Source organism: Jaculus jaculus, chromosome 5 (assembly GCF_020740685.1).
Source record: "Jaculus jaculus isolate mJacJac1 chromosome 5, mJacJac1.mat.Y.cur, whole genome shotgun sequence".
In the NCBI taxonomy this organism is placed as follows: domain Eukaryota; kingdom Metazoa; phylum Chordata; class Mammalia; order Rodentia; family Dipodidae; genus Jaculus; species Jaculus jaculus.
Window position 1 is genome coordinate 158,776,044 of NC_059106.1, and position 26,548 is coordinate 158,802,591.

General features: G+C 45.4%; 1 protein-coding gene across 2 annotated transcripts; it reads left to right on the forward strand.

The window, feature by feature from the left end:
* Positions 1–4,603: 4,603 nt before the first annotated feature.
* On the forward strand, positions 4,604–25,096 carry Smim11 (small integral membrane protein 11). 2 transcript variants are annotated; one of them, XM_045150437.1, is made up of 4 exons: positions 4,604–4,721; positions 15,244–15,357; positions 22,442–22,619; positions 24,913–25,096. In XM_045150437.1, the coding sequence occupies exons 2-3, from the start codon at positions 15,346–15,348 to the stop codon at positions 22,604–22,606; spliced, it is 177 nt and encodes a 58-aa protein (XP_045006372.1). In that variant the 5' UTR covers positions 4,604–4,721; positions 15,244–15,345; the 3' UTR covers positions 22,607–22,619; positions 24,913–25,096. The 2 variants fall into 2 exon arrangements, with proteins under 2 accessions (XP_045006372.1, XP_004654519.1); XM_004654462.2 differs by lacking the exon at positions 4,604–4,721 and adding an exon at positions 4,750–4,936.
* Positions 25,097–26,548: the final 1,452 nt, after the last annotated feature.

A 26,548-nucleotide genomic window follows, 5' to 3' on the forward strand; every position in this document is an offset into this window, starting at 1 on the left:
TGCCACCAAACAGCATATTTTTCATATCTCTTTATCCTGCTTATTGTTATCTCTCTCATTGTAGACCTAGATAATAGCAGTGAGCAGTAAAAATGACATAGCCCGAAGACTACCCTGTCTTAAGATTTCTTCTACCAAACAAAATTACCCATTACTTTTGAGTTCAGCCTCATTCAAGTTCTCAGGAAACAGGTGGAATTCAGCTAGGTTCTTTGCCAGGATACAACATAAACTGCGTTCAGCCCAGTTCCCAACAGAGTCCTTGTTCTCTGAAACCTACAGGCCTCTTCCACCATACATGTTTCTCTTCGTATTTTTTTTTAAATTTTATTTATTTATTTATTTGAGAGCGACAGACACAGAGAGAAAGACAGATAGAGGGAGAGAGAGAGAATGGGCGCGCCAGGGCTTCCAGCCTCTGCAAACGAACTCCAGATGTGTGCGCCCCCTTGTGCATCTGGCTAACGTGGGACCTGGGGAACCGAGCCTCGAACCGGGGTCCTTATGCTTCACAGGCAAGCGCTTAACCGCTAAGCCATCTCTCCAGCCCTCTCTTCGTATTTTTGTCTTCTAAGTTACCATCCAGAGTAGTCCATTAAGTTCTATGTTGCAGTCAGGTTCACATTGCTGGTAGAAATCACCCAACCTTGTGGGGGGAAAAAAAAAAAAAAACAAGTTTATTTTGGCCTACAGGCTTAAGGGGAAGCTCCACAATGGCAGGGAAAATGATGACATGAGCAAAGGGTGGACATCACCCCCTGGCCAACAAAAGGTGGACCATAGCAACAGGGGAGTGTGCCAAACACTGGCATGGGGAAACTGGTTATAACACCTATAAGCCCACCCCCAACAATACACTACCTCCAGGAGGCTTCAGTTTCCAATTCCATCAGCTGGGGAACCCAACATCCAGAACACCTAAGTTTATGGGGGACACCTGAATCAAACCACCAAATTCTACTAACAGCTTTCTAGGGCTGTTTGAGCGTCAATACTTCTTCCACAAACTGGTTCCTATGAAGCCCACAGTCAGCTTTATTATAGCAACCACCCCACTTCTCGGTGCCAAAATTTCTGTATTAGTTACTTTTCTCTTTGTTGTGACAAAATACCTGATAAGCAGCTTAAGGGATGGTTCATTTTAGCTTACAGTTCAAGGGGTTACAGTCCATCATGGTGGGGAAGGCGTGGTGGCAGGATCATGAAGCAGCTGGTCACATTCAATCAGTAATCAGGAAACAAACCGCAATGAACGTCCACACTCAACTCACTTTCTCCTTTTTATTCAGTCTGGGACTCTAGCCCAAGGAATAACAGAATCCACAGTCAAGGTAGGACTTTCCCCTTCAATTAACCTAATCTAAAACTTCTCCCACAGTCATGCCCATAGTTTTGTCTACAAGGTGATCCTAGATTCAATCAAACTAACAATCAATATTAATAGATATTAACCATCACAGGAAGGTGTACCTTTGGAATGCCCCACATAGCTCAACACTATTACATTGGAAACCAAGTTCCAGGATGAATTTTGGCAGTGACAAACCAATTCAAACCACAGCACCAACTACAAGGTGTATCTCCTTTAAGTTATAGAATGAAATTCAATATGTATGAAGCATCTACTTTGTACAAGAGATTCACATTTATTCTACCAGAAGAAGGAAAGTGTTAAGAAAAGCCATTCATATTCTAAGAGCAGATGTAGCAAGAGTAGACTCAGATTAGAAACCTAGAAACTGCACACAGACCACTCCTTCCTCAAGAACCCTGAGCAGAAGTTGGGCTAGAGATCCCAGGCTTTAGGTCTGGGTCTAAACAGGGTTCTTTCTCTGATGACAGACACTCTCTTCAATCAGTTTCTACTCCGAGTCCTCTGAGCCTTGACTTAGGCCCCAACCTTGACCAGGAAAACCTGCAGACTCTTAGTATAAATGATTCTACCTGTTTCTATACACTAGGAGCCTTCAACAAATCCCAGTGTTTTTCAGGTAGCTGAAAGCTGTATCCTTGGAGTGACCCCACCCTCCTTAAACTTTCTGCCTAGGAAAAATAACACTGCCAGGAGAATTGACTATTCGTTGTAGGCAAGACTTAGTAACAGGCATATAGGTTTCTAGGTAGTCTTTGGAACAACTGAGAAAGCTTGTAATTGTACATCCATTCTCTTTCCCTTTGAGGAATAAATCTTCTACCGTCTAGAAATGTCTCCTTTTAAAATGCAAACATTAAGACTCTGCTGGATGTGCGCCTTGCTGTTCCCTATTATATATTAGAAGTTTGTTTCTCCTTCATTTAGTGCTAGTGTACAAACCCAGGTCATACTCCTACCTCTTTTATAAATTTCTAGTGTTTTGATCCTGTTAGAGCTCCACCCTACACCTCTGTACCCATGGAAGTTGAGTTCAGTTTATATGGGACTTCCTTCTCTACCACACCAGTTACATAACTTAGTCTGTTCTTATTACTTTAACTAGTGTCCAGCTTTATCTTTGACCCAGGAAAGCAAAATGGAGCAGGGGGGATGTAGGCTTTCCTTATTAGGTACACTTCATTATCATTATCATAGAAAACATAGGTGATAGCATGATGGTTAACTCACTCTGGGGGAATGGGAGAAATGCAAAATCTTTGCATACCTGTCAAGTGTCTAGTTGTTAATCTCTTTTCCCCCAATTTCCTATATTACTCCCAACAAATGGGGCTTTTCCAATGAAGTGCCAATTCAAACAGCTGCTTTCTGTCTCTACCCCACTAGCTTTTAGAGTTCCCTGTGTCCTGATTACCATCTACTTCTTAAAGTGCAGCTCAGAAGCTACTTAATAAAAGAGCCCATGGTAGTGATTGATCTCACCCATACTATCTAGGGTGTGTCCTAGTCCTGGCATTTGCTGGCTTTAACCTCTGGACCAATTAATCTCTTCCAGTTCTTCATTTGTGAAATGGTTGTTTTTGTGTTACTTTCTCTGGGAAAACGAGCCTTGTTCACATAACCAGATTTCATATTCTCATTTTCTTTTTTAAAAATAATTTTAACTGACTTTAATGATTATTGCCCATCTGCAAGGATTACTATTGCATTCATTAATATATTCTCATTTTCTTCTTCCCTCTGCACTCTAACATTCTATACTTCCATTCCACAAGAAGACATAAAGGGATTTGGAGCTAGACCTCTTGGGTTCAAATCTATCTGATACAGGAATTTGGGAGTTCCTCTATCAATGTACCAATATATACCAATGCACAGATAATTTGGGGGTGTTCCCAGATCCTTGTCTTTTGAATTCAAAGAATGAAATCCGTAGACCATAGGATAAGGTACAGAAAGATTTTTATTATAGCTTAAAACTTTAGGAGGGAGAAGGGAAGGGGGTTGCTTATGCCCAGAACCTAAGAGAAGGAAGCAAGGGGGAACTCTTGCCCAGGGAGGCAAGATAGGGTTTGAGAAGCCCACCTGGAGGTTCAGCCTGTGCCTGTGAATGTGCAGCTAGCTGCTTTATCAGTGCAGTCCTGACACCAGCTGCCTGCAGTCATGATTTCGTCACAGGAATCTTAATTCTCTAGGAAGTAGGTGGAAAGACTCCCAAAGAGAGCAGAGATAAGGACAGGCCAGATCCTTCTGACATTTCTGACCTTGTAGTAATGACCTAGATTTTCCCCCCTACAGGCCCACAGACAATTAGTGCACGTAGCCAACAGAAAACTACTCACTTTGGAAACGGTCACCCCTAAGGTGCCTGACTAACTTCTGTTTCCTACACACATCCTGCCTCTACAATTCACTATATACATACATACACATATATATTATATATATATGTATATTTATATATACATATATATATATATTTGGTTTTTCGAGGTAGGGTCTCACTCTAGCCCAGGCTGACCTGGAATTCACTATGGAGTCTCAGGGTGGCCTCGAACTCACGGCGATCCTCCTACCTCTGCCTCCCAAGTGCTGGGATTAAAGGTGTGCGCCACCACGCCCGGTCTAATATATATATATTTTTTTAGTGCCAGCCTCCTGAGACAGTTTCCTCCTCCACTGAAAGGCAAGCCGAGCCTGTGGAGAACTCGGTGACCATTTTCTCCCCTGATCCTTGGTATTTGGGTGCTCAGTTCAGACCTTCTCATGGGGCACAGGTTGAGTAAAGGATTCTGGGAACCTAACACAGCGCATCTTCAAGTCTTCCCACAGGAAAACGCATGCATGTTGTCACCACGGAGGAAAGCTCAATGGGGAACCTTCTCCTAGGGTCCCACTAATTCCCAGCCTCCGACAACAAGGTCCCAAGATCAAGGAACGCAAATGAGAATGCAGGGAGGCCCTGAGGCCCTACCCTCCAGCCGCCGTCCTCCTCCGCCCCAGGTAAGTTAAAGAACTCGTCTCTGTGCCTGAACGACGGTCCCCAGCCTGCATGCCCTTCGGTGAACCCATCGAGATTCTTAGAGAACGGCCGCAGACACAGCGCCCGAGGCCCACTGCGACTGCGCAAGGAGCGACACGCCCCCACGACCTCCGTAGAGTCGCGCCTGACCGCAGCTTAGACCCTCTGCGCCTGCGCACCAAGCGATGGACGTCACGGCGGCTGCCGGGCCTACTGCGCTGGCGCGCGGAGCGGTGCATTTCGGGACATGTAGTTTTTCCTGCAGGATTCGGGGAGTCGTGGCTGGTGAGCACATCAGGCAAGGCAGGCTCGGCCCCGCCGGGATTGGTAAGTGAGTGACGTCGGGGTAGGCTGGGGCCTGACCCGTAACCCGAAAGCTGTTTGGGACCCTGGGCATTTTCGCATCCATTCCCACCCGGAATAAATGCATATTGACCCACGGCCACGCAGCGGATGGGGACTCAGAGGTTGTCAGCCACCCCAGAACCACCGACAGAGAGCCTGGTACTCGATCCTGTCGGGCCTGAGGCTGGTTTGACCAGGTATTGGTCCCTTAAGATCTTGGGGAACTAGAGAACGGTTGGGTCGCCCTGTTCTGTGGGTGTTGGGGAGGGAGCAATGACAGCTGGGTGCCCCTCTTCCTTGGTTCTTAGTGGAGCAGATGTTGTTGGACCTCCAGTATTCAGGGGGTGAGGAGAGGACCTAGGTGCCTCACCCCTCCCCTCCGAGTTGCCCTGAAGTAGCTGTGGCCCATCGGGGTCGCATGCACCAGAGTGGTCCAAACCAGGTACAGGGGTCCCGCAGGCACAGGGAAAACCCCGCTCGCCGTGATCAGAGGAGCCCTCAAGCCTTGGGATGCCAGGTCTTAGCAGCCTTAATGCGTAGGTCTGGGTTTCCTGAAGTTCAAGGCCTGTGTGCAGAGCAGAAAGGGACAAATGATTGGGTGACTCGATGGGGCTAAATGGTGGAGAGTGGGAATGAAAACAGCTTTGGAAAGTTTACTTACACCAAAAGCTCCCTGATGAGTGGCTGGGAAAATGTTGTATAAACCCTTATGTTTGAGAGCTGTGCCTAAAAGAAAACGGAGCTTGTGAACTATAGGTGTCCACACTATGTAACTGACCTAACCAAAATGAAAGAATAGCTTTTGCTTGTTTCTGGAGAAACTTGGCCAAGGAAAAAAATCAGGAAATTTCACAGTAACCAAGATAATAATGCTTGCAGATTTATTTAAGCTATTTTTGTTATTGCTGAGATTTAAGCCAAGACTGGATTAGACTTATGTTCTAAGAATAGTATTAGGGAAGGCTAAAATTCCCTGCACTTCAAAGATTTATTTATTTTTATTTTTTATTGACAGCTTCCATAATTATAGACAGTAAACCATGATAATTCCTTCCCCCCTCAGTTTCTCGTTTACAACTCCACTCTTCATAATATCCTACTCTTTCTAAATCAATCTCTCTTTTATTTTAATCTCATCCTCTTTTCCTCCTATTATAATAGCCTTGTGTAGGTAGTGCAAGGCACTGTGAATTCATGGATAACCAGGCCATTTTGTATCTGAAAGAGTGCAGTGTTAGGGGTCCTACCCTTCGTTTGGCTCTTACATTCTTTCCGCCACCTCTTCTGCAATGGACCCTGACCTTGGAAGGTGTGATAGAGATGTTTCAGTGCTGAGCACTCCTCTGTCATTTCATCTCAGCATTGTGGTGCCTTTTGAGTCATCCCAGAGGTCACCACAATCTGAAAAGAGAAGCTTCTCTAACCAAAAGTGAGAGTAGCTTTAATATATGGGTATGAACATTAAGAAAAGGGCTTACCAGGCAGTTTGTGAACATATATGCATTTAGCCAGACACCAGCAGGCATTACACCCATAGGGCTCAGGACTTTCCTGTTATAGGTTTTCAGTATCAGGCATATATTCCCTCCTGTGGAGCAAGCCTCTAGTCCAATTAGAGAGCAGTTGGTTTCCTCCATAACAGACATGCCACTATTTTTACACCTATTGGCTCATTTGGCCAAATTTAAGGCTTGCAGTGCCCACTGTTGTTTATCTCCACTGGTGACTTCTCTCTGTCCCATGGAGCTGCATACAGCATAGTTTTTATCTAGCTTTCTGTTAGCTGGTCCACATGGAGGTTTTCAGCTGAGCTCCAGCAGATTTTCTCAGTGACCTTGCAGCTCAAACACGTGGACTCTTCAGCAATAGGCTCTTAACATCTATTCCTGGTGGGAAACCAAGAGCCTTGGTAATGACCTGTAATTTGGGGACATCAGGGACCTCCCTGGAAGACAGTTTACTGAAAGGTATCCCATCCTGAGCATTGAAAATTTTCTAATAACAATCTATGGCTTCTAGGTGTGCCATTGTCCAAAAAAGTAAGTTTCAATATGACTTATTGCTACTTCTTAGATTTTTTTTTTTGAGGTAGGGTCTCACTCTAGCCCAGGCTGTCCTTGAATTCACTGTGTAATCTCAGGGTGGCCTTGAACTCATGGCAATCCTCCTACCTCTGCCTCCCAAGCACTGGGATTAAAGGCATGCACCACCACATCCAGCTTCCTACTTCTTAGATTTTGATTAACCTTCCCCCCACCTTCCTTTACTGTATCTCTTCCCCTGACCTCACTTAGACCTTTCCACCCCCAGTAATCTGTTCATCTGCTTACATATATGCAATACCATCTCCTTAAGTCCTCCCCTATCCTCCCTCCCTTATAGCCCCTTTCTAGCTTACTGGCCTTTGTTAATGAGTTTTATTCTAACTCATGTACAAATCCAAACATTTGTAGCTAGGATCCACATATGAGAGAGAACATGAGGTGCTTGGCTTTCTGGGCCTGGGTTGTCTCAGTAAATATAATCAGGTCCATCCATTTCCCTGAAATTTTCATAATTTCATTTTTCTTTATCACTGAATAGAACTCCACTATATAAATGTACCACATCTTCATTATCCACTCATCAGTTGAGGGATATTCAGGCTGATCCCATTTCCCCTATTGTGAATGAAGCGGTAATAAACATGGATGTGCAGGTATCTCTAAGGTAGTGTGATGAGTCCTTGGGATATATTCCTAGGAGTGGTGTAGCTGGGTCATATGTTAAATATATTTTTAGCTGTCTCATGAACCTCCACACTGATTTCTACAATGGGTGTACCAGATTACATTCCCACAAACAGTGTAGAAGGGCTCCTCTTTTTCCACATCCTTGCCAGCATTTATTGTTACGTGATTTCTTGATAATAGCTATTTTGACAGGAGTGAGATGGACTCTCAAAGTAGTTTTAATTTTCATTTTCCTGATGGCTAAAGATGTAGAACATTTTTTTAGATGTTTATATGCCATCTCTATTTCTTCTTTTGAGAACTCTCTATTTAGTTTCATAGCCCCCCCCCCTTTTTTTGTTTTTTTGAGGTAAGGTCTCCCTCGAGCCCAGGCTGACCTGGAATTCACTATGTTATCTCAGGGTGGCCTCAAACTCACCGAGATCCTCCTGCCTCTGCCTCCCAAGTGCTGGGATTATAGATGTGCGCCACCATGCCTGGCTTGTAGCCCACTGATTTCTTGTTAGTTTTTTGAGTTCTTTGTATATCCTGGATATTAATCCTCTGTCAGATGTATAGTTGGCAAAGATTTTCTCCCATTCTGTAGGTTTCTTCTTTGCTCTATTCTATGCTATACAAAAGCTTTGTAATTTCATGAGGTCCCAGTGGTTGATTAGTGGTTTTGTTTCTTGATTAACTGGGGTTATATTCAGAAAGTCATTGCCTATGCCAGTATACTGAATGGTTTCCCCTATGTTTTTCTCTAGCAGTTTCAGAGTTTCAGGTCTGATATTAAGGTCTTTAATCCATTTTGACTTAATTGTTTTGAATTGAGAGAGATAAGGGTCTATTTTCATCCTTCTACACGTAGATATCCAGTTTTCCCAGCACCATTTGTTGAGGAGGCTGTCTTTTCTCCAATTAGTATTTTTGTCGAAGATCAGGTAGCTTTAGCTGCCTGGGTTAACATCTAGGTCCTCTATTGTGTTCCATTGAGCTACGTGTCTGTTTTTGTGCCAGTACCATGCTGTTTTTGTTACCATGGCTTTGTAATATAGGTTAAAACCAGATATGGTGATACCACTAGCCTTATTTTTGTTGCTCCAAATTGTTTTGGCTGTTTGAGGTCTTCTGTGCTTCCAAATGAATTTTAGTATTTTTTATTTCCATGAAGAATGCCATTGCAATTTTGATAAGTGATTGCATTAAATGTGTAGATTGCCTTTGGTAAGATGGACGTTTTCACAATATTGATTCTTCTAACCCAAGAACATGGGATTTTGCCTTTTTGGCATTCTATAGGTTTCCTGTATCTGTGTTGGCATCACTTTCCCTTTTGGGGGGAAGTTTTCTTCTATGATTTTGTTGAAAATATCTGCTATACCTTTGGAGTAAAATTCTTCTTGTACTATACCCTGAATTCTTATGTTTAATCTCTTCATAGTGCCCTGAATGTCTTGAAATTTCCATTCATGCCTTCCTATTAGTTTGTTTTTCTCTTTTTTGAGCTGTATTAGATCTACTACTTGGTCTTCTAGTTTAGACATTCTGTCCTCTCCTTGATCCATTCTACTGGTGAGACTTTCTACAGAGTTTTCTATTTGACTTGCTCTTTTTTCATTTCTAATATATCTGACTGGTATTTTTTCATTGTTCCTATTTCCTTACTCATGTCTTGTATTGACCTCCTTATTTCATTAAGTTGTTTTCCTTCAGGAATTAATTTATTTCTTTGACTCCTTTGATTTCTTTGAGTATAGATATAATCTATATTTTTTGAAATCTTTGTCAGGCATTTTATCTAAAACTGTCCCACTGGGGGTCATTTCTGATGGATTTGTAATTTGGGGTGGGATTGTATTATCCTGGTTTTTTGTGTTTCTTGTATTATAATGTAGATATTTTTACATCTTGAGTTAATTTCATGCTTGGGTTTTCTAATTATCTTCAATGTTCTTAGCTGTATAAATCCATCTTTATATATCTTCAAGGTAGGAGTTTAAGGTCCCAAGTGTAACTCTTATACTCAAGAAAAAAAAAAAAAAAAAAAAACCCGCAGAAGTGGCCCTAGGTGTTGAGTTTTCCTCCTATTCAAATATTCTAGTAGACTGGGTGGAGCAAGTTACTGGCAAATTCTAAACTTCAACTGAGCAATATACATGTTCAGTCCAAACCAGCACAAAGTATTTAGGCAGTAGTGGAGATTAAAACAAAAAGATAATCTAAGAAAGCCAAAGCCCCTAAGGGTGTGTGTTGTCCGTTCTGTTAATCCTGTCAACTGGAAGGTTGAGGTTTCTAGTCTGAAATGGGTTCCAGGCTGACACTGGAATCGAGGCAGACCCTGTCCCCAATAATGACAGAAGAAAAAGACAAAGGCGCCATATATGAATCAGGAAACATCAAAGGCAACAATAGTAAGCCCCAAAATACAGTTTATTTGAGAGTGGTAAAGCCAGCCAAGAATATGTAACTCACAACCTGCTCTGACGTAGAGAGAGAGGTTAGCACTTCCAGTGCAGGCCTGTGTACCTGCCTTTATGTCAGCAGGCCCTGTTACCCTTTTGGGTGACTTCCAGTCTCACCAATGCTGAGTGCCCACCTCAACCCCTCTGCGTTGCACTGTGAACCTGGTGTTCTGCTCAGCTGGGCTGGATGCCCCGCCGCTGGGGTCTAAATGAGTTCGCTAGTGGTTTGCCACTGCGCTGGTGGTTGGTTGGGGGATAGGAGACTGTGCAGGATGGGGGGGTTGTACGGAGCTGCTCATTGGTCCCATCAGTGTTCTCCTTCAGCAGCTGCTCAGCTGGTCCCGGCTGTCTTCTCTTTCGGGTTCCTTGACTTTGCGAGGAGGCTGATGTGAGTGGAAAAGCCCCTCCCCTGGTTTCTGCCCCTGCTGGGTGGGCGGGAGTTCTGGTGCCTCGGTGGCATTCTGGCCAGCGTCCTCCTTTCTGGAAGAACTCGGTCTCTTCCGCTTCTGGGCTGTGGTTGATAATAACTTATACACCTTCACTTCTCAGTAGAAGAGTGCGTTTTGCTGTTTTTCTGCTTATACCCCTCCTTAAACTGCTTTGGTGTCGTTTCTGTGACACCATCTACCTGGAAGTCCCACTTCAAAGAATTTTATGCCCTCCAAATGGTCCTCTTTTTGGTGGCTTTTGCAGTTCAGCTCTTGACACCAGCTACTTTTTTTCTAAACTGCATCAGTACGTATGATATCAGAGCAAATAGCTCACTGGTGGTTTTAGATTTCTTAGTTGTCTCATTTGCAGAAGGCCTACAGGGTGCTGTGAAAATGGCTTCTTTGGGGCCTTAAGTTAAGGCAGTGGGTGGGAACGAGTGGGCCTGATGGTGCAGTTTGTCCTCTTGTCCGCGCTCCACCCCATCCCCCTACTGGTGTACCTTGATTATGTTTTGTTTTGTTGTTGTTGTTTGTTTTTTGATAGAGAGAATGGGCATGCCAGGGCCTCCAGCCACTGCAAACGAATTCCAGAAGCATGTACCACCTTGTGCATCTGGCATACGTGGGTACTGGGGAATTGAACCTGGGTGGTTAGGTTTCGCAGGCAAGCACCTTGACCGTTAAGCCACTTCTCCAGCCCTCTGTTGTATTTTTTTCTTAAAGAGCTTAACTGTTATCACTGTAAGGTAGGAGGAAGCTGAGGCAGTTGTGGGTATATTTTTGCAATCAGGTCCAGTGTGCTATCAGAGAGGATGGTGAGTTGTGAGATACTGTACTAGAGACTGGTTTTTCGCATTCTGACTTTACAAATGAGGGCATTTTGGTTCAGGAGGTTAATGACTTTCTCCAGATTAAACACCTTTCATGAGTGCCACCAGGACTTGAGTCCAGATATCCAGTTCTCCTGAGCTCATGAGCCTATCGTGCCTGGTTGTCCTGCAGGAACTGCATTTTGCCCCGCGTGCCACTTGTTCCTGTCCTTCAGCCTGGCATGGCCATCAGTGAACCATCAACTGTTTATCATAGCAGTAATGGTTGACATTGACATAGTGCTTTCTGTGTGTTGCACGTGGGCCCCAGTGTTTGCTGGCCAGTTTCTGAAGGAGAATTTTCAGAACGGGAAGCTGTGCTTTCAGAGGCCGAGTGCCCAGCCCAAGGTCACATAGCTAGTGAATGTAGTACGTGGTTGCCACTCTGCCAGACTACCGGGCGTTCTTTTCTATTTATTGCCTTGTTAAGCTTTTGGGATATGTTTTTAATGACCTTGGGATCAATTTTCTACATGCACCAATTCATGTATATAATTTGGTCTCAGAAAGTTTGTGGAAAACAGCCAAATCGTCTACTGTGTAGGTACCTAATTATGAAAGACTTACAAAAAATGAAGTTTAACAGAATACATTTTGTTTTATGTGTAATGTGGCTAATCCCTAAGACTATTAGAGACTGCTCAAAGTGAGAATTCTAGCTGCAGGTTATCACATGTTAAAAGTAAATTTCTCCCGTGCAGGCCAGAATCTGAGGCTACTTAACAGCAAGCGGGTCACTTGCCCACCAAGCTAATGAGCACTTTCAATCACCGTCATCGCATTTAAACGGAGCTGTGGCTCCCGGGCTCATCATTAGCTTATCTGACTTTGCAGATGGCACAGGAAAAACCTGGTTGTCTCGTGCCAGTTGCAAGCTGGTTCTTGAGACACTATAACCTTGAATACATTGAGGTCTGAACTTGGCATGTTCAGATACTTTGGTAATTAAAAGTCTTTTTAAAGAAATATCGAACCTTAAAGTTCGTCTAAAGGAAGCCCATCAGAGGCCTGTGAAATTTTCTGGTTTTTTTTTTTTAACATTTTTGTGGACAGTTTTCATATGTGAACATAATGCAATTTGGTCATAATCCCCTCCCAGTACCTCCTTTGTCTTCCCCTCACCCACCGCTTCCCAGTGAACTCCTTTCCAGCCAGTGTCTCCTGTTTTGAAGGCTTGTTTTTCACCCTCCTCCATCACCCACGTCAAAATGTCGATGAGCTTGACATTGCAGGGGTTTTATGGAGGTAGCAACAGCTGCTGTGAGGTCATGAAGGAGGAGCCACTTTGTGTCCTTGATGATCTTCTCAATTCTGATTGCAATCCCATTCAAATAAAAGTCGCCTTATGATGGGCTGGAGAGATGGCTTAGCGGTTAAGCGCTTGCCTGTGAAGCCTAAGGACCCCGGTTCGAGGCTCGGTTCCCCAGGTCCCACGTTAGCCAGATGCACAAGGGGGCGCATGCGTCTGGAGTTTGTTTGCAGTGGCTGGAGGCCCTGGTGCGCCCATTCTCGCTCTCTCCCTCTATCTGTCCTTCTCTCTGTGTCTGTCGCTCTCAAATAAATAAATAAATAATTTAAAAAAAAAGTCGCCTTATGAATTTTTGAGCACAGTGCTCTCTGCCTACATCAGGATAGTGCTGAGGTGAATGCCCATAACCAGATCAGAGGGTTTGCATCCCAGTCCTGCCTGGAGGACCCTTGATGCATGAATTGTTACTTTGTCACTTAGAAAATGGAGATGAGGGCTGGAAAGATGGTTCAGTGGTTAAGGCACTTGCCTGCAAAGCCTAATGACCCAGGTTTCATTCTCTAGTACCTACATAAAGCCAGATGCACAAAGTGGCACATGCATCTGGAATGTATTTGTAGTGACTAGAGGCCCTGGTGTGCCCATTCTCCATTCCCTCCCCCCGTTTGAAAATAAGTAAAATTAAAAAAAAAAATTAGGGCTGGGGAGATGGCTTAGCTGTGAAGGCACTTGCCTGCGAAACCAAAGGACCCAGGTTTGATTCCCCAGGATCCACATAGGCCAGATGCACAGGGTGGTTCATGCGTCTGGAGTTTGTTTGCAATAGCTGGAGGTCCTGGCACACTTATCCTCTCTCTCTGTCTCTCTCTCTCAAATAAATAAATAAAAATATTTTTAATTTTTTTTATTATTATTTTTAATTATTATTATTATTTTATTATTTATTTATTTATTTGAGAGCGACAGACACAGAGAGAAAGACAGATAGAGGGAGAGAGAGAGAATAGGCGCGCCAGGGCTTCCAGCCTCTGCAAACGAACTCCAGACACGTGCACCCCCTTGTGCATCTGGCTAACGTGGGACCTGGGGAACCGAGCCTCGAACCAGGGTCCTTAGGCTTCACAGGCAAGCGCTTAACCGCTAAGCCATCTCTCCAGCCCTATTTTTAATTATTATTTGAGAGTGACAGAGAGAGGAGAAGGAGGAGGAGAGAGAGAGAGAATGGGCGCGCCAGGGCTTCCAGCCACTGCAAATGAACTCCAGACGCGTGCGCCCCCTTGTGCATCTGGCTAATGTGGATCCTGGGGAACCGAGCCTTGAACCGGGGTCCTTAGGCTTCACAGGCAAGTGCCCAACCGCTAAGCCATCTCTCCAGCCCAATAAAAATATTTTTAAAAATAAAAAAATTAAAGGACAGAAAACAAAATGGAGATAAGCTGTAAGTCATTTGGGTGGTTATGAATAGTTAATTCATCTGAGCATGTTAGCACAGATTGGCACAACGGTTCAGCTGTGATTGTCATGCTGGAGAAAAGTAGGGACCCTGGAGACCGTCCAGCTGACACCCCCTTCCTCACACACACATATGGCAGTGAGGCCTCAGAGGGAGGTCACTTACAGAGTATGGACGTTCCCCAGCCAGAGCTCACATATCCTGGCACTAGGAGTGAGTGCTCCAGTCTTCACATAGTGACATACAGGCCTCTAGAGCAAGTCCTTTGCTTTGGCCATGTCTCCGTTGTCACTTGTGGCCTCACCTTCCACTAGCTCTCCCTCACTATTGAGAAGGAATTTTATTTATAAATTGCTATCTTGGGACTTTCTTTTTGCTCTGTCATGCGTGAGCTGAGCTAACACTTAGAAGACCCAAGAAACCCCCTTTGACTTGAAACTCCTCCCCAGATCAGCTCGTGTTCTGGCCAGGAGATAGGTAGGGGACAGAGGGCTGGTTTGGTTGTTGGTTTTCAGGTGTGCGGAGGAATACAATGCAACCGGCTGTGTCTCGGAGGGAGCACTGTCACCTCAACTGGGAACTGTGGGAAGCTGCTGGGTGGAGCTTCCTGCTGTCAGCCTCTAGGTCTCCGTGATCAGTGGTCTTAGCTTGCTTATGTAGAGCTTCAATTGAAAGACCCCCAGAGGGAGACCTTCACTCAAGTCTCACGATAGCACGCACCCAAAGACACACGGGAGACCCAACTTGCTGCAAAAGCATGAGGCTTTATTCGGGAAACCAGAGCTCTGGGGTCGACTCGTATCTCATGCAGGAGACAGAGGAGTCGACCCTGAGCCCTATTGGGTGCTTCTTTTTATAGGGTTTTTAGCAAGGAAGGGAAAGGGGAGGGGGTTTCACAAGGGTATTTGCCAAGCTTGTACAGTTATGTCTACATATCTTATTTGTGCATAACCAGAGTTTAAGTCCTTGGTCAGGCTGTCTTGGGAAACTATTTTATTATTTTGGTTTTTCTCAAAACTGTATTTTTGTTTATCTTCTCCCCGGGACATAAAGTTTAGGTTGACCCGACCAACCCATATCTTGGGCCACCTGCAGCCTATCTTTTAGCCTATTTTTGATTTACTCCTTTCTGAATATATAGTTCAGGCTGTCCCCTAGCTGTAGCAACCAGCTGTTTCTTCACTAAGTTTACTTTAAAATTTTCTATCCTGCCTTTCACAATCTCAGTGCACATACCCTCTGTCCAGCAGAGGCATGTGTTGCTAAGGTGTCCTTCCCTGGAAAATTCTATTGAGCTGTTTCTTTTTCTCCCCTCCTCCTCCACAGATCAGAACTTCCAGCTCCTTGGATCTGTGACCTTCCAGCCCCTTCTCATGCACTTGTCTTGAAGGCGCCATTAATTAGCAGTGAACTTTCAGTGGGCCCACCATGAACTGGCAGGTGAGGATCATTTTAAGCATTTATAGCTTGTGTTTTGTTTTCTCCACTTACCATATCTGTCGTGATAATGAACTGTTTGAGGTAATTAGTTTCTTTAAGCTCATGCGTCTTGGAGATTCCAGTCCAAGATGCACTGGACTCCTCGCTCAGGGCCTGTGGTAGGTGCAAGATGACAGTGCAGAGTTCTGGTAAGTCAGACTACCACTGTAGGGGCCAGGAAACAACATTGGAAAAAGAAACGGGAGTCTCATGACCCCCTTTTGGCGGGAGTACTTCCAATGGCCTAAGGAGTTCCCATAAGCCCCCACAACTTGAAAGTTCACATCCATTCCCAGCCTTTAACAGAGGGACTTATTGGGGTATTTAAGATGTAAGCCATAGAATATCTGACTATAAAGATTAAGAATAGTTATGTGGAGCCGGGCGTGGTGGCACACGCCTTTAATCCCAGCACTTGGGAGGCAGAGGTAGGAGGATTGCCGAGAGTTTGAGACCACCCTGAGACTCCATAGTGAGTTCCAGGTCAGCCTGAGCCAGAGTGAGACCCTACCTCGGAAAACCAAAAAAAAAAAAAAAAAAAAGAATAATTATGTAGAAGTAGACAGATTTAAAATATATATATTTACTTTGCAAGTGAAGAGAGAGAATGGGCATGCTGGGTACTGCAAATAAACTCCAGATGCATGTGCCACTTTGTGTATCTGTCTTTACGTGGGTCCTGGGGAATTGAACCCAGGCTCTCAGGCTTTTCAGGCAAGCACCTGAACCACTGAGCTCTCTCTCCAGCCCAGATATTATTTTTTAAGTAGACAAAAGCATAATCATACTTGATGTTTTAAGTGCAAGGCTAGCCTGGGCTACATGAGACCCCTCTCAGCAGGGGAAAAAAAAAAAGAGTATCCTTCAAAATAATTGCAAAAAGTCTGGGGTCTCTCTCCTCCTGGAAGAGCCTGGTTGCTGGTGAAGCGTAGAGTGGTGTTCTGTGAGGGGGTCGATGAGGCAGGGGCAGAGCTGGCCGTGGAAAGGTTGAGAAGGCAACTGCAAGCAGTGAGTGGGTGAGGCAGTTACCTCGGTGTTGCTGGGATAAAGCTGAAAGCTTATCTTCACTTTGGCTCACAGGCTTGAGGGGAAGCTTCATAACAGCAGGGCAAGGCATGGCATGAGCAGAGTGGCCGGCCTCTGCCACAGGAGGTGGGCAAGAGCAGCAGGCTAGCATGCCAAACCCTGCCAGGGAGGAGCTGACTCTAACCTCCCTGAGACCACCCAGGGCAATGCGTCTCCTCCAGCATGGTGCCACCTCCCAAATTGCCATTTTCTGGGGTCTAAGCATTCAGAACACACATGTTAACAGAGGACATCCGAGTCAAACCACCACGGTGGATGTAAGAGGAAAGAAGCCAAGTACAGTGTGGAATGCAATGTAGAGAGGCCGTTTATCCCCCAACAGTGACCAGGCCAGTAAGAGGGAGAGGAAATGGCAGAGGCTGTGCCAGCAAGGGTGAACACACAATGGTCACTTCCCTGACTGCAGGAACCTCCATGAAGCTGAAGAACTGACGCATAAGCTAACGCGTCCTTTCTGTAACGTCTGGGCTGCGCCTGGCAGCCATACAGCACTGCCTGGGTAATAGCGAGTGTGACCTCATTATATTTACTTGTTTCCTAGATAGGCTGACAGTATGCATCCCAGGCGGTCCTTCTGCCTCAGCATCCCAAGCGCTAGGATTACAGTCAAGGTTCATGTCACAACATTTTAGATGAAAACATTTTTGAAACAGCTTCTCTTAATTAAGTGGTAACATTTTTTCTACATAGGAACTTTCCCCCTCATTCAGTGGAAAAACCTCCTTACAAATATTTATTATAATTCCTCAAATGTTTGCATATACGCATGCCCCAGCCAGTGGGGAGTTGAACAAGGACCCGAGGAGAAGCTAACCTGGGTGAGAAAAGGCAAACAGACACAAGAAGAAGACCATGCTAGGTGTTTGTCAAGGCCTCAGAGTCTTTATTTTTTACACAGTGGTTATACAGGGGAAGAAAAAGGAGGGGGGGAATAAGCTGGTTGACGTGATTTAGGGCTTTGGAATTGTCAGGAAACCTAGAGGGGATGTAATTAGGTGTTCATCTAATCTTGCCTCACTGGCTTAACATCCTGACTGCACCAGGCTTCACATCCTGATCATAAACTGGCTTTTGCAAAAGATAAGATTCTGTAAGCAGTCTGCTGACCAACGTTCGAGAAGGACCTAACAGAAAGCTGGATGGACCAGCTTTCTGAGTAATGAGTCAGCTTATGAGCAGGCTCAGGCAAAATGGAGAGGCTTTTGCTCTATGGCTCCCGACACATGCATGCCAGTTCTAGAGGACTCTCAAAGAATCAAGTTTTCCTCACCCCCTATAACTGCCCCAGCTACCTTGTTTGATTTACTTTTTAAATTATTTATTTATTTATTGGGGAGTTACAGACCAAGAGAGAAAGAGGCAGAAAGAGAGAAAGAGATAGAGAATGGGCACGCCAGGGCCTCCAGCCACTGTAAGCGAACCCCAGATGCACACACCCCTTGTGCATCTAGCTTATGTGGGTGCTGGGGAATCAAGCCTCAAAGCAGCGTCTTAGACTTCACAGGCAAGCGCTTAACCACTAAGCCATCTCTCCAGCCCCTTGTTTTTTTTTATTTTATTTTATTTAGTTATTTATTTGAGAGAGAATGTATCTATGGGCATGCCAGAGCATCTTGCTGCTGCAAACAAACTCCAGACACATGTACCACTTTGTTCATGTGGCTTTACATGAGTACTGGAGAATTCTTTTTAAAACAATTAACCATTCCTGGGTTGGAGAGATGGCTTAGCAATTAAGGAACTTGCCTGTGAAGCCTAAGGATCCAGGTCTGATGCCCCAGTACCCACGTAGAGTCAGATGCACAAGGCGGTGCAGGCATCTGGAGTTCGTTTGTAGTGGCTGGGGGCCCTGGTGTGCCCATTCTCTCTATCTGCCTCTTTCATTCTATCTTTCCCTTAAATAAAGTTAACCATTCCCATTTCACAGGTTTTATTTTCAGAGATGAATGTTGATATCGTCCAATAGTAATTTTCCTCTCTGAAGGTCTATACATTTGGAAGGTGAAAGGAGTTTGCTTTAGGAAATCAGGGAGTGAACGTGGCTGAGGCCCAGGGCTCTGGAGAGGGGCAGGATGGTGGACAAGCTCTTGCCTCAGCCCTTTAGTGTCCTTGAGCCTTGATGGTATCACTCCGCCTCCCTCTCAGCCCTGAAATCTCTGCTTTTTGTCAATTGCCTAGTCCCTATTAAAAAGAAAGTAAACACCGAAACCACTTACCCTCGTCTGTGAGCTATATTTCCTTTTTGGTTTGTTTTTCTAACTTCCTGTTGAGATGGCATGTGCTGGAAACTGCTAGAGGTGATGTTCCGGTTACTTCTCATTTTGGGGGGGGGGGGGTAATAAAGCAGCTGATGGGAAGAAAGTGTTTGATTTTGGCTTCCAGTCTTGAGGGGAGGTTTCACGATGGAGTGAGCAGAGGCTGGACATGACCTCTGCCACAGCAGGTGGAAACAACAGAAGGATAGGGAGCTGTATTGTAGCTAGGGGGAGCTGACTTGTAACACCCCATAAGCCCACCCCCAGCGACACACCTCCTCCAGCAAGACTCCACCTCCCAAATTGCCATCAGCTGGGGACCAAGCATTCAGAACACCTGACTATTTATAGGGGACATCTGATTCAGACCACCAGAGGCATTTCTGGGTTAGTGCCATGGAGAACTACGGGCTGTCACGTGGGCTGCAGCATGTGACAACTCCTGGGCACATCCACAGAGAAGAGAAATGGAGACAAGGGTGACTTGTTAGACCAAGTGCATGTTCAGCCCACGCAGCAGTCCAATAAACTTACAAGGAGGCCAGCGTGGCACATTCACCTCTTGCTGGTGTGTCTGTATGGGGGTCAAGCCTTTGTGCTTTGAAGGTGTCCCTTCATAAAGGAAGAGTGAGAGGTTTATGAGGGCGGGCATGGAGGGGAGCCCTAGGTCTCTGGAGGGGCCCCCTGACACTTCTACCAGCAGTCTGGGCTGTTCCTGTTAGCGGGATAAACTGTCACAGCCCTTCATGCTGTCAGCAGAGGACTCTGATAGTACCTCGGTTGTGTGTGGTCTTTACCCTTAAGCTGACTTAGTGGTTGAAAACTTACCTAGCTGTGGAGGTTTGATTCAGGTGTCCCCCATAAACTTAGGTGTTCTGAATGCTAGCTCCCCAGCTGATGGAGATTTGGGAATTAATGCCTCCTGCAGGGAGTGTATTGTTGGGGGTGGGCTTATGGGCTTTACAGCCAGTTTCCCCATGCACACCCTCCTGTTGCTGTGGTCCACCTTATGTTGGCTAGGGGGTGATGTCCACCCTCTGCACATGCCATAGTTTCCCCCTGCCATCGTGGAGCTTCCCCTCAAGCCTGTAAGCCAAAATAAATCTCTTTTTCCCAGAAACTGCTCTTGGTTGGGTGATTTCTACCAGCAATGCAAATCGGACTGCAACACTAGCTAATCATTGTTCTTATCATTGTGAATTACAAAATTTGAAATTGAAAGCTGGGTGTGGTGGCGCACGCCTTTAATCCCAGAACTTGGGAGGCAGAGGTAGGAGGATCGCTGTGAGTTCAAAGCCACCCTGAGACTACATAGTGAATTCCAGGTCAGCCTGAGCTACAGTGAGACCCTACCTCGAAAAAAAAAAAAAAAATTTGAAAGACAATACTCACCTTTTCCCTCCCGCATGATACTTGGGATATGATTGTATAACAAGACAGGCTTTCTCAGATGGCTATATGTAGCATGAATAATGTGTGAGGCATTGAGTAAAATTACCTGTGGTAAATTCGGTAGCCAAGTTATTGCTGATTTGCATGAATTAATTGTAAAACTAGCAGGGTCGGGAGCACATGGCAGGTATTACCAGGTAGTGTGGAGATGGAGAGCCAGGCCTTAGAGCAGGGGACGCTGGGTTCTCCCCTTCCTCACCTGACCTTCCTGTGGCTACAAGTTCTTGACTTCAGTCAGGACCGTCTGTCCCGCTCATGAGGCCGGGGTGAGGATGAGCTGGGAACGTCTGTGGGAGGCTCATAGAGTACAGGGAGTTTATAGTGCATGGGGAGAAATGCTCTGTCTTCTAAATGAAAATTCCACATCTGAACACAAAGCACAAAGAATGTAGTACAATTTAAAGTCTCTCTCTCTCTCTCTCTCTCTCTCTCTCTCTCTCTCTCTCTCTCTCTCTCTGTGTGTGTGTGTGTGTGTGTGTGTGTGTGTGTATGATATATATATATATATAAATATATATATATATATATATATATGTATATATCTTTGTATTTGAATCAAATTAGGATGGTCCATCCTAATTTCGGCCTCATCTTGAGTGAGCCGTGGGATGTGAGTGGGCCCTTATTGCAGTCAGGTTCGCATTACTGGTAGAAATCACCCAACCAAGAGCAGCTTCTGGGAAAAAGAGGTTTATTTTGGCTCACAGGCTTGAGGGGAAGCTCCATGATGGCACGGGAAAACGATGGCATGGACATCACCCCCTGGCTAACATAAGGTGGACAATAGCAACAGGAGAGTGTGCCAAACACTGGCATGGGGAAACTGGCTATAACACCCATAAGCCTGCCCCCAACAATACACTGCCTCCAGGAAGCATTAATTTCCAAATCTCTATCAGCTGGGAACCTAGCATTCAAAACACCTGATTTTATGGGGTCACCTGAATCAAACCACCACAGCCTCAATGTCTATGAGTTTGACTTTCCTTCTTTGAAAAATGAGATGGTAGACCAGGTCACCTTTAAAATCCTTTCCACGCTCCAGTTCTGTGAACATAATTGTTCTGTAAGTCTTCACTAGGGCTGGAGAGATGGCTTAGCGGTTAAAGCATTTGCCTGCAAAGCCAAAGGACCCTGGTTCGATTCCCCAGGACCCATGTAAACCAGCTGCACAAAGGAGCACATGTATCTGGAGTTTGTTTGCAGTGGCTGGAGGCCCTGGCACACTCATTCTCTCTTTCCCTCTCTCTGCCTCTTTCTGTCTCTCTCTCTCTCTCTCAAATAAATAAATGAAAATAAAGTTTAAAACAATTAATTAAAAAAGTCTTCACTAACTTCATATCAACCCCAGGTGAACTAATAGAGGGAGGTTCAGATACACTCCCTGTGACATGCTTATTTCTTTGGGATTACAGATAAGTGATGTTTAGTAGTTGAATCTAATGATTTCCTTGGGATAAGTAAGGCCTGCCTCACCCTCTAAAATAATGATCACAAAACATATCATTTTCTTATTGAGGAAGGAATTTTAATCAGCCAAGAGTCCATAATGCTTTGAATCCCACTAACCATGTTTATGAAACTAGCCTAGTATTTGCTTTGAGATGCTGTTGTGATCTATAGACGTTCCTAACAAAATCTCACAGTGAGTAGAAAATTGCTCCCCGGACTTCCTTGCCTCCAGGAGGAGATTAAAAGAGCAGTTGATAAGTCGTTCCTTTTCCATTTTCTGAGTTTTACTATATTTTACCTTCCATTGCATGTGCTTATGTCTCCCGACCCACGAAATCATAGTGTACTTAAGCTAGAGCATCTAGAACAATCTAGAAGAAAATTCTGAACCAGCTTCACTTACCTGGGGAAAAAACGTGAAAAGCTACAGAGCTCGAACTCTGACTAATAGCCAGTGTGTGGCCGAGCAGGAACCCAGGCTTTAACCCAGGCTTCCTGGCTGCCACCCTTACATTGGCCCATACTACTGCCTCAGAAGGAAGGGCCTGAAAGATTCTCAAATTGCATCAAGTTGTGGCAGACCCAACTTATGACATCCTGCATTGCTGGCTATTCCTCTCTCGCAGAGCTGTTGGTGACATGAGACAAGAACCTTGTCTGCTTGATCCCCAGTTCAGCCCCCACGCATAGCTTTATGCTTAAAACACAATAGGTGCTCAGTCAATGTTTGTTGGACGAGAGCACATGAAAGAAACATGCATGTGACCGCTAGAGTAAACAGGATATCTTTCTTCTTTAAGGTTCTCGAACACGTGCCCCTGCTGCTGTATATCTTGGCAGCAAAAACGCTGATTCTCTGCCTGGCATTTGCGGGAGCAAAAATATACCAAATGAAAAGACTGGAAGCGAAACAGAAAAAACTGGAAGCTGAAAAGAAGCAGCAGTCTGAGAAGAAAGATGACTGATGGGAAATTGAAGGTACCTGGGCTTCGTCAATATGAAGTATCTAGTGGGTCGCAGCAGGCCCCTTGATGGCGTGATCGTTCTGAGATTTGGGTCTAAAGGACTGTGGTGGGGTGCCTGGGCCCTCCTGGTCCTTATGAGGGCCCGGGCTGCAGAGTCTGACCCTCAGCTCTTCTAGCGGCTGCACACCCCGTAGAGCATCCGCATCCATCCTGTCCTTGGAGTTTGTCACGGGCTCGGGCTCAGGACCCTGCATGGTGCTGGCAGTTGCAGACTTTGGCTCCAGAGAAGCCCTTTGTGGTGGTTTGATTCAGGTGTCCCCCATAAACTGGTTCTGAAAACACCCGTGGTTATGCTTGGACCTGCTGACGTAGGAAGGGAGGTTGAGGTCCACAGGGCATTTAAAAGCCGAGGTTACCTTCAGAATAAAGTGCCACTCTTTGGCAAATAATCCCTTTCCAATCTGCCCTTAACCTGGCCCCACCTGGTCTCCAGCCACTCCCTGCACTCCTGCATACCATTCCTGGCTCACGGTGACTTTCATGCCTCTCAACGTCCTGGCCTTAATGGCCCCCTGCCTCTTCTCTAGGCACAGAGCTATTTGCTCTAGCTAATACCTCCCAGTGCACGTGGCTGGGGGTGGGAAGAAGTCCAGAGCATACTTGTGAGGTTCAAAATTCAAGGAGCCAGGAAGTGGTTCTCCTGGCTTTCAATGTGTGATCAGTGACACTCATCATTTCACGTGTGATCTCTGGGAAGCATTGGTCTAGTTTTCGTCACTTATCAGGTTGACTTCTGGGCTTCTCTGAAAATCAGAGGATTCCAGCATGGTGGGCAAGGATTGTAGACCAGTGTGGCTCCAAATCCCAGTCCAGGGTGAGCATTGCCTGGGTTTCTTGTTAAAACCACAGCTTCCTGGACTCCTGCCTCAGGAGAGGGTTTCATGTCCATGGTTTGGTCTGGGCAATGGTTCTTTTGAAAGCCCATTAGCTGATTCTTATGTAGTGCTCTTAGCAGCAGGGCATTGTGGGAACCATTAGATTAGGGGGCCCAAAAGTGCTGCCGACACTAAACCCCACCCTTTTGAAAGGAGGCACTTTCTCCATCAGGCTCAGGCTGTGGAGGGTAAAGACAGGCTTCTGAATGATAGTAGCCACACAGGGGTGTTAAGCCATCACCCTGAGCAGGTCATTTTGCTGATCAGTTTATAAAATACTGTCACTCAGCCCTCCTGACAACTCTCTGAGGTCACATCACACTGAAAGAATGGTGAAGAACAGAACCAGGAATTCAACCCAGGTCAAAGACTTTCATGCACCCTGCCCTCCTCCAAGCCAGCCACCTTCCCCAACATATGCAAATGAGCTTGTAGGAGCCCTCCACTCTGTCACTGGCCTCCTCCCAAACATGCCACCATTCCCTAGTCCTCAGGGAATGTAAGCTCTTGTCAGCCAAATAAGTTACCCTCATGCAATCTTGCCTTTCAAAAAAAAAATTTTTTTTTTAATGACTACAACGGAGGAGCAACCAGACCTAAAAATATGGAGGAGTGCCCGGTCTCCTTGCTGATGGCTTCTACAAGGAGAGTATCTCATTGGCAGAAGCCCGGATGGAGGAGAAGGAGGAGGGAGGGATTAGATCAGGGTGAGGGAGGGCAGTTTGAATTGAAAGGTTGACTGGATCGCTGTTCTAACAGAGACTCATCACCTGTGTGTTAGCTGAGGAGACGGTGGAAAACTTAAGTGTGAGATAATAAATGCCCTTTCCTTCCTATAGATGATTGAACCGATGGCAAGAGCATGGTGGTTCACAGCCCAGCGTGCAAATGTTGCCTTCCTCTCAGGCTAGTAGCTTATCTAGACAGGAGCCTTGCTTTTAAAAAAATAATAATAATAATTGGGCTGGAGAGGTGGCTTAGCCATTAAATGCTTGCCTGTGAAGCCTGAGGACCCCGGTTCAAGGCTCGATTCCCCAGGACCCACGTTAGCCAGATGCACAAGGGGGCACATGCATCTGGAATTCGTTTGCAGAGGCTGGAGGCCCTGGCGTGCCCATTCTCTCTCTCTCTCTCTCTCTCTCTCTCTCTATCTGCCTCTTTTTCTCTCTGTGTCACTCTCAAATAAATAAATAAAAATGAACAAAAAGTTGCAAAAAAAATAATTAGGTGGAAGGAAAACTGTGGTGCCAAAACTACATTCATTAGTAGATAAAGCTCAGTGGCATCTGTTTGCTGAGCGTAAACGCTTGAACGTAGAATTAATGTTGACCAAGCATGTTCCCTGCTTACCCCATTTGTCTTCCTTTCTAGACTTTGCTATTTAAATGTCAGCTTGGACGGACTCTAGCTGAGAAGAAGGAGAAGAAAGACAGTAATTACTGAATGTCAAGAGGATAAACTCCAGATATATACTTTTTACTAAATAATTGAATTTTTATAGACTTTTAGAAGAACCTGTATTTTGTTTACTGAAATAAAATGCCTTTGTAAAAAATGCCTTGATCTCTCTCTCTTTCTCATACACACATCCCCCCATGCACACACCTATGTTATGAGACAGAGTTTTGTGAAGCCCTGTTTCCCCAGCACATCCTAGAAAAGACCTCAGATTTTGGAGGCATGTATACAAATGCCTGGGTCACAGAAGTGCCACCTGCTATAAGAGATGGGATGCCAGGCAATGGCAGTCTCCACCAGCTGCCCCGCCACACACACACACACACACACACACACACACACACACACACACACCTCTCTTGCACATTCCTGCAAGTACACTTTGTTTCCATGGTGGGAGTGCTTTCATCATAAGAGGCTCTGTGTTCATCCAGGACAGGACCAAAGGAGTTAGCCCGTGTGCTGGCCTGGGAGAGAATTACAGAGGGAGAGGCATGTCTGGGATGGTTGCTCAATCTTGGACAAGCTGGGTGTGGTGGCTCATGTATGTAATCCTAACACTGGGGAGGGAGAGACAGGAGGATTGTTAGGAATTCAAGGCTAGCCTGGGCTACACAGTGACTTCTTGGCTAGCTTGGGTTACCAAATAAGTCCCTGTTTCAAAAACCAAAAGAAAGCCGGGTGTGGTGGCACATGTCTTTAATCCCAGCATTTGGGAGGCAGAGGTAGGAGGATCGCCGTGAGTTCAAGGCTACCCTGAGACTGCATAGTGCATTCCAGGTCAGCCTGGACCAGAGTGAGATCCTACCTTGAAAAACCAAAAAAAAAAAAAAAGATAAAATGAAACAAAAACTACTTCCTGAGTCCTGTCAGGAAGGATCACAAGGCATGCTGAGGTATGCTGCGTCCCCTTCCCTCACCCCATGAAGGGTCTCCACGGGAGGCTCGAGAGGAGAGTGATAAGCTCTTTTCCTCAGCACCTACCAGACCTGAGGTCTCTATTGAAAGGCTCAGTTCTCTCGCCCTTCCATATAGAGTGGACTGGGAGTGAGAAGCAGCAACCAGACTTGGGAGTGCAGATCAACACGGGAAATTTTGCAAGAGGGTCTGATAACAGATGTCTGCCACCCAGGCCATCAGATAGAATGGGAGGGGTAAGAGAATTCAATTTCTTTCTAAAATTTTATCACAATTGCTGAATGATCCCAATCACCATTTAGAAAGCAGGAAAGCGGGGGGGGGCTGAAGAGATGGCTTTGCTGTTAACACACTTGCCTGCAAAGCCTAGGGACCCAGGTCCAATTCCCCAGTGCCCATGTAAGCCAAGGTGATACATGCATCTGAAGTTCCTTTTCAGTGGCTAGAGTCCCTGGTTGTACCCATTCTCTCTTACCTGCCTCTTTCTCTCTCTCTCTCGAATAAATAAATATATTTTTTAAAAAAGAAAGAGGGCTGGAGAGATGGCTTAGTGGTTAAGGCACTTGCCTATGAATCCTAAGGATGCATGTTCAAATCTCGGGGTCCCACATAGCCAGACGTAAAGTGATGC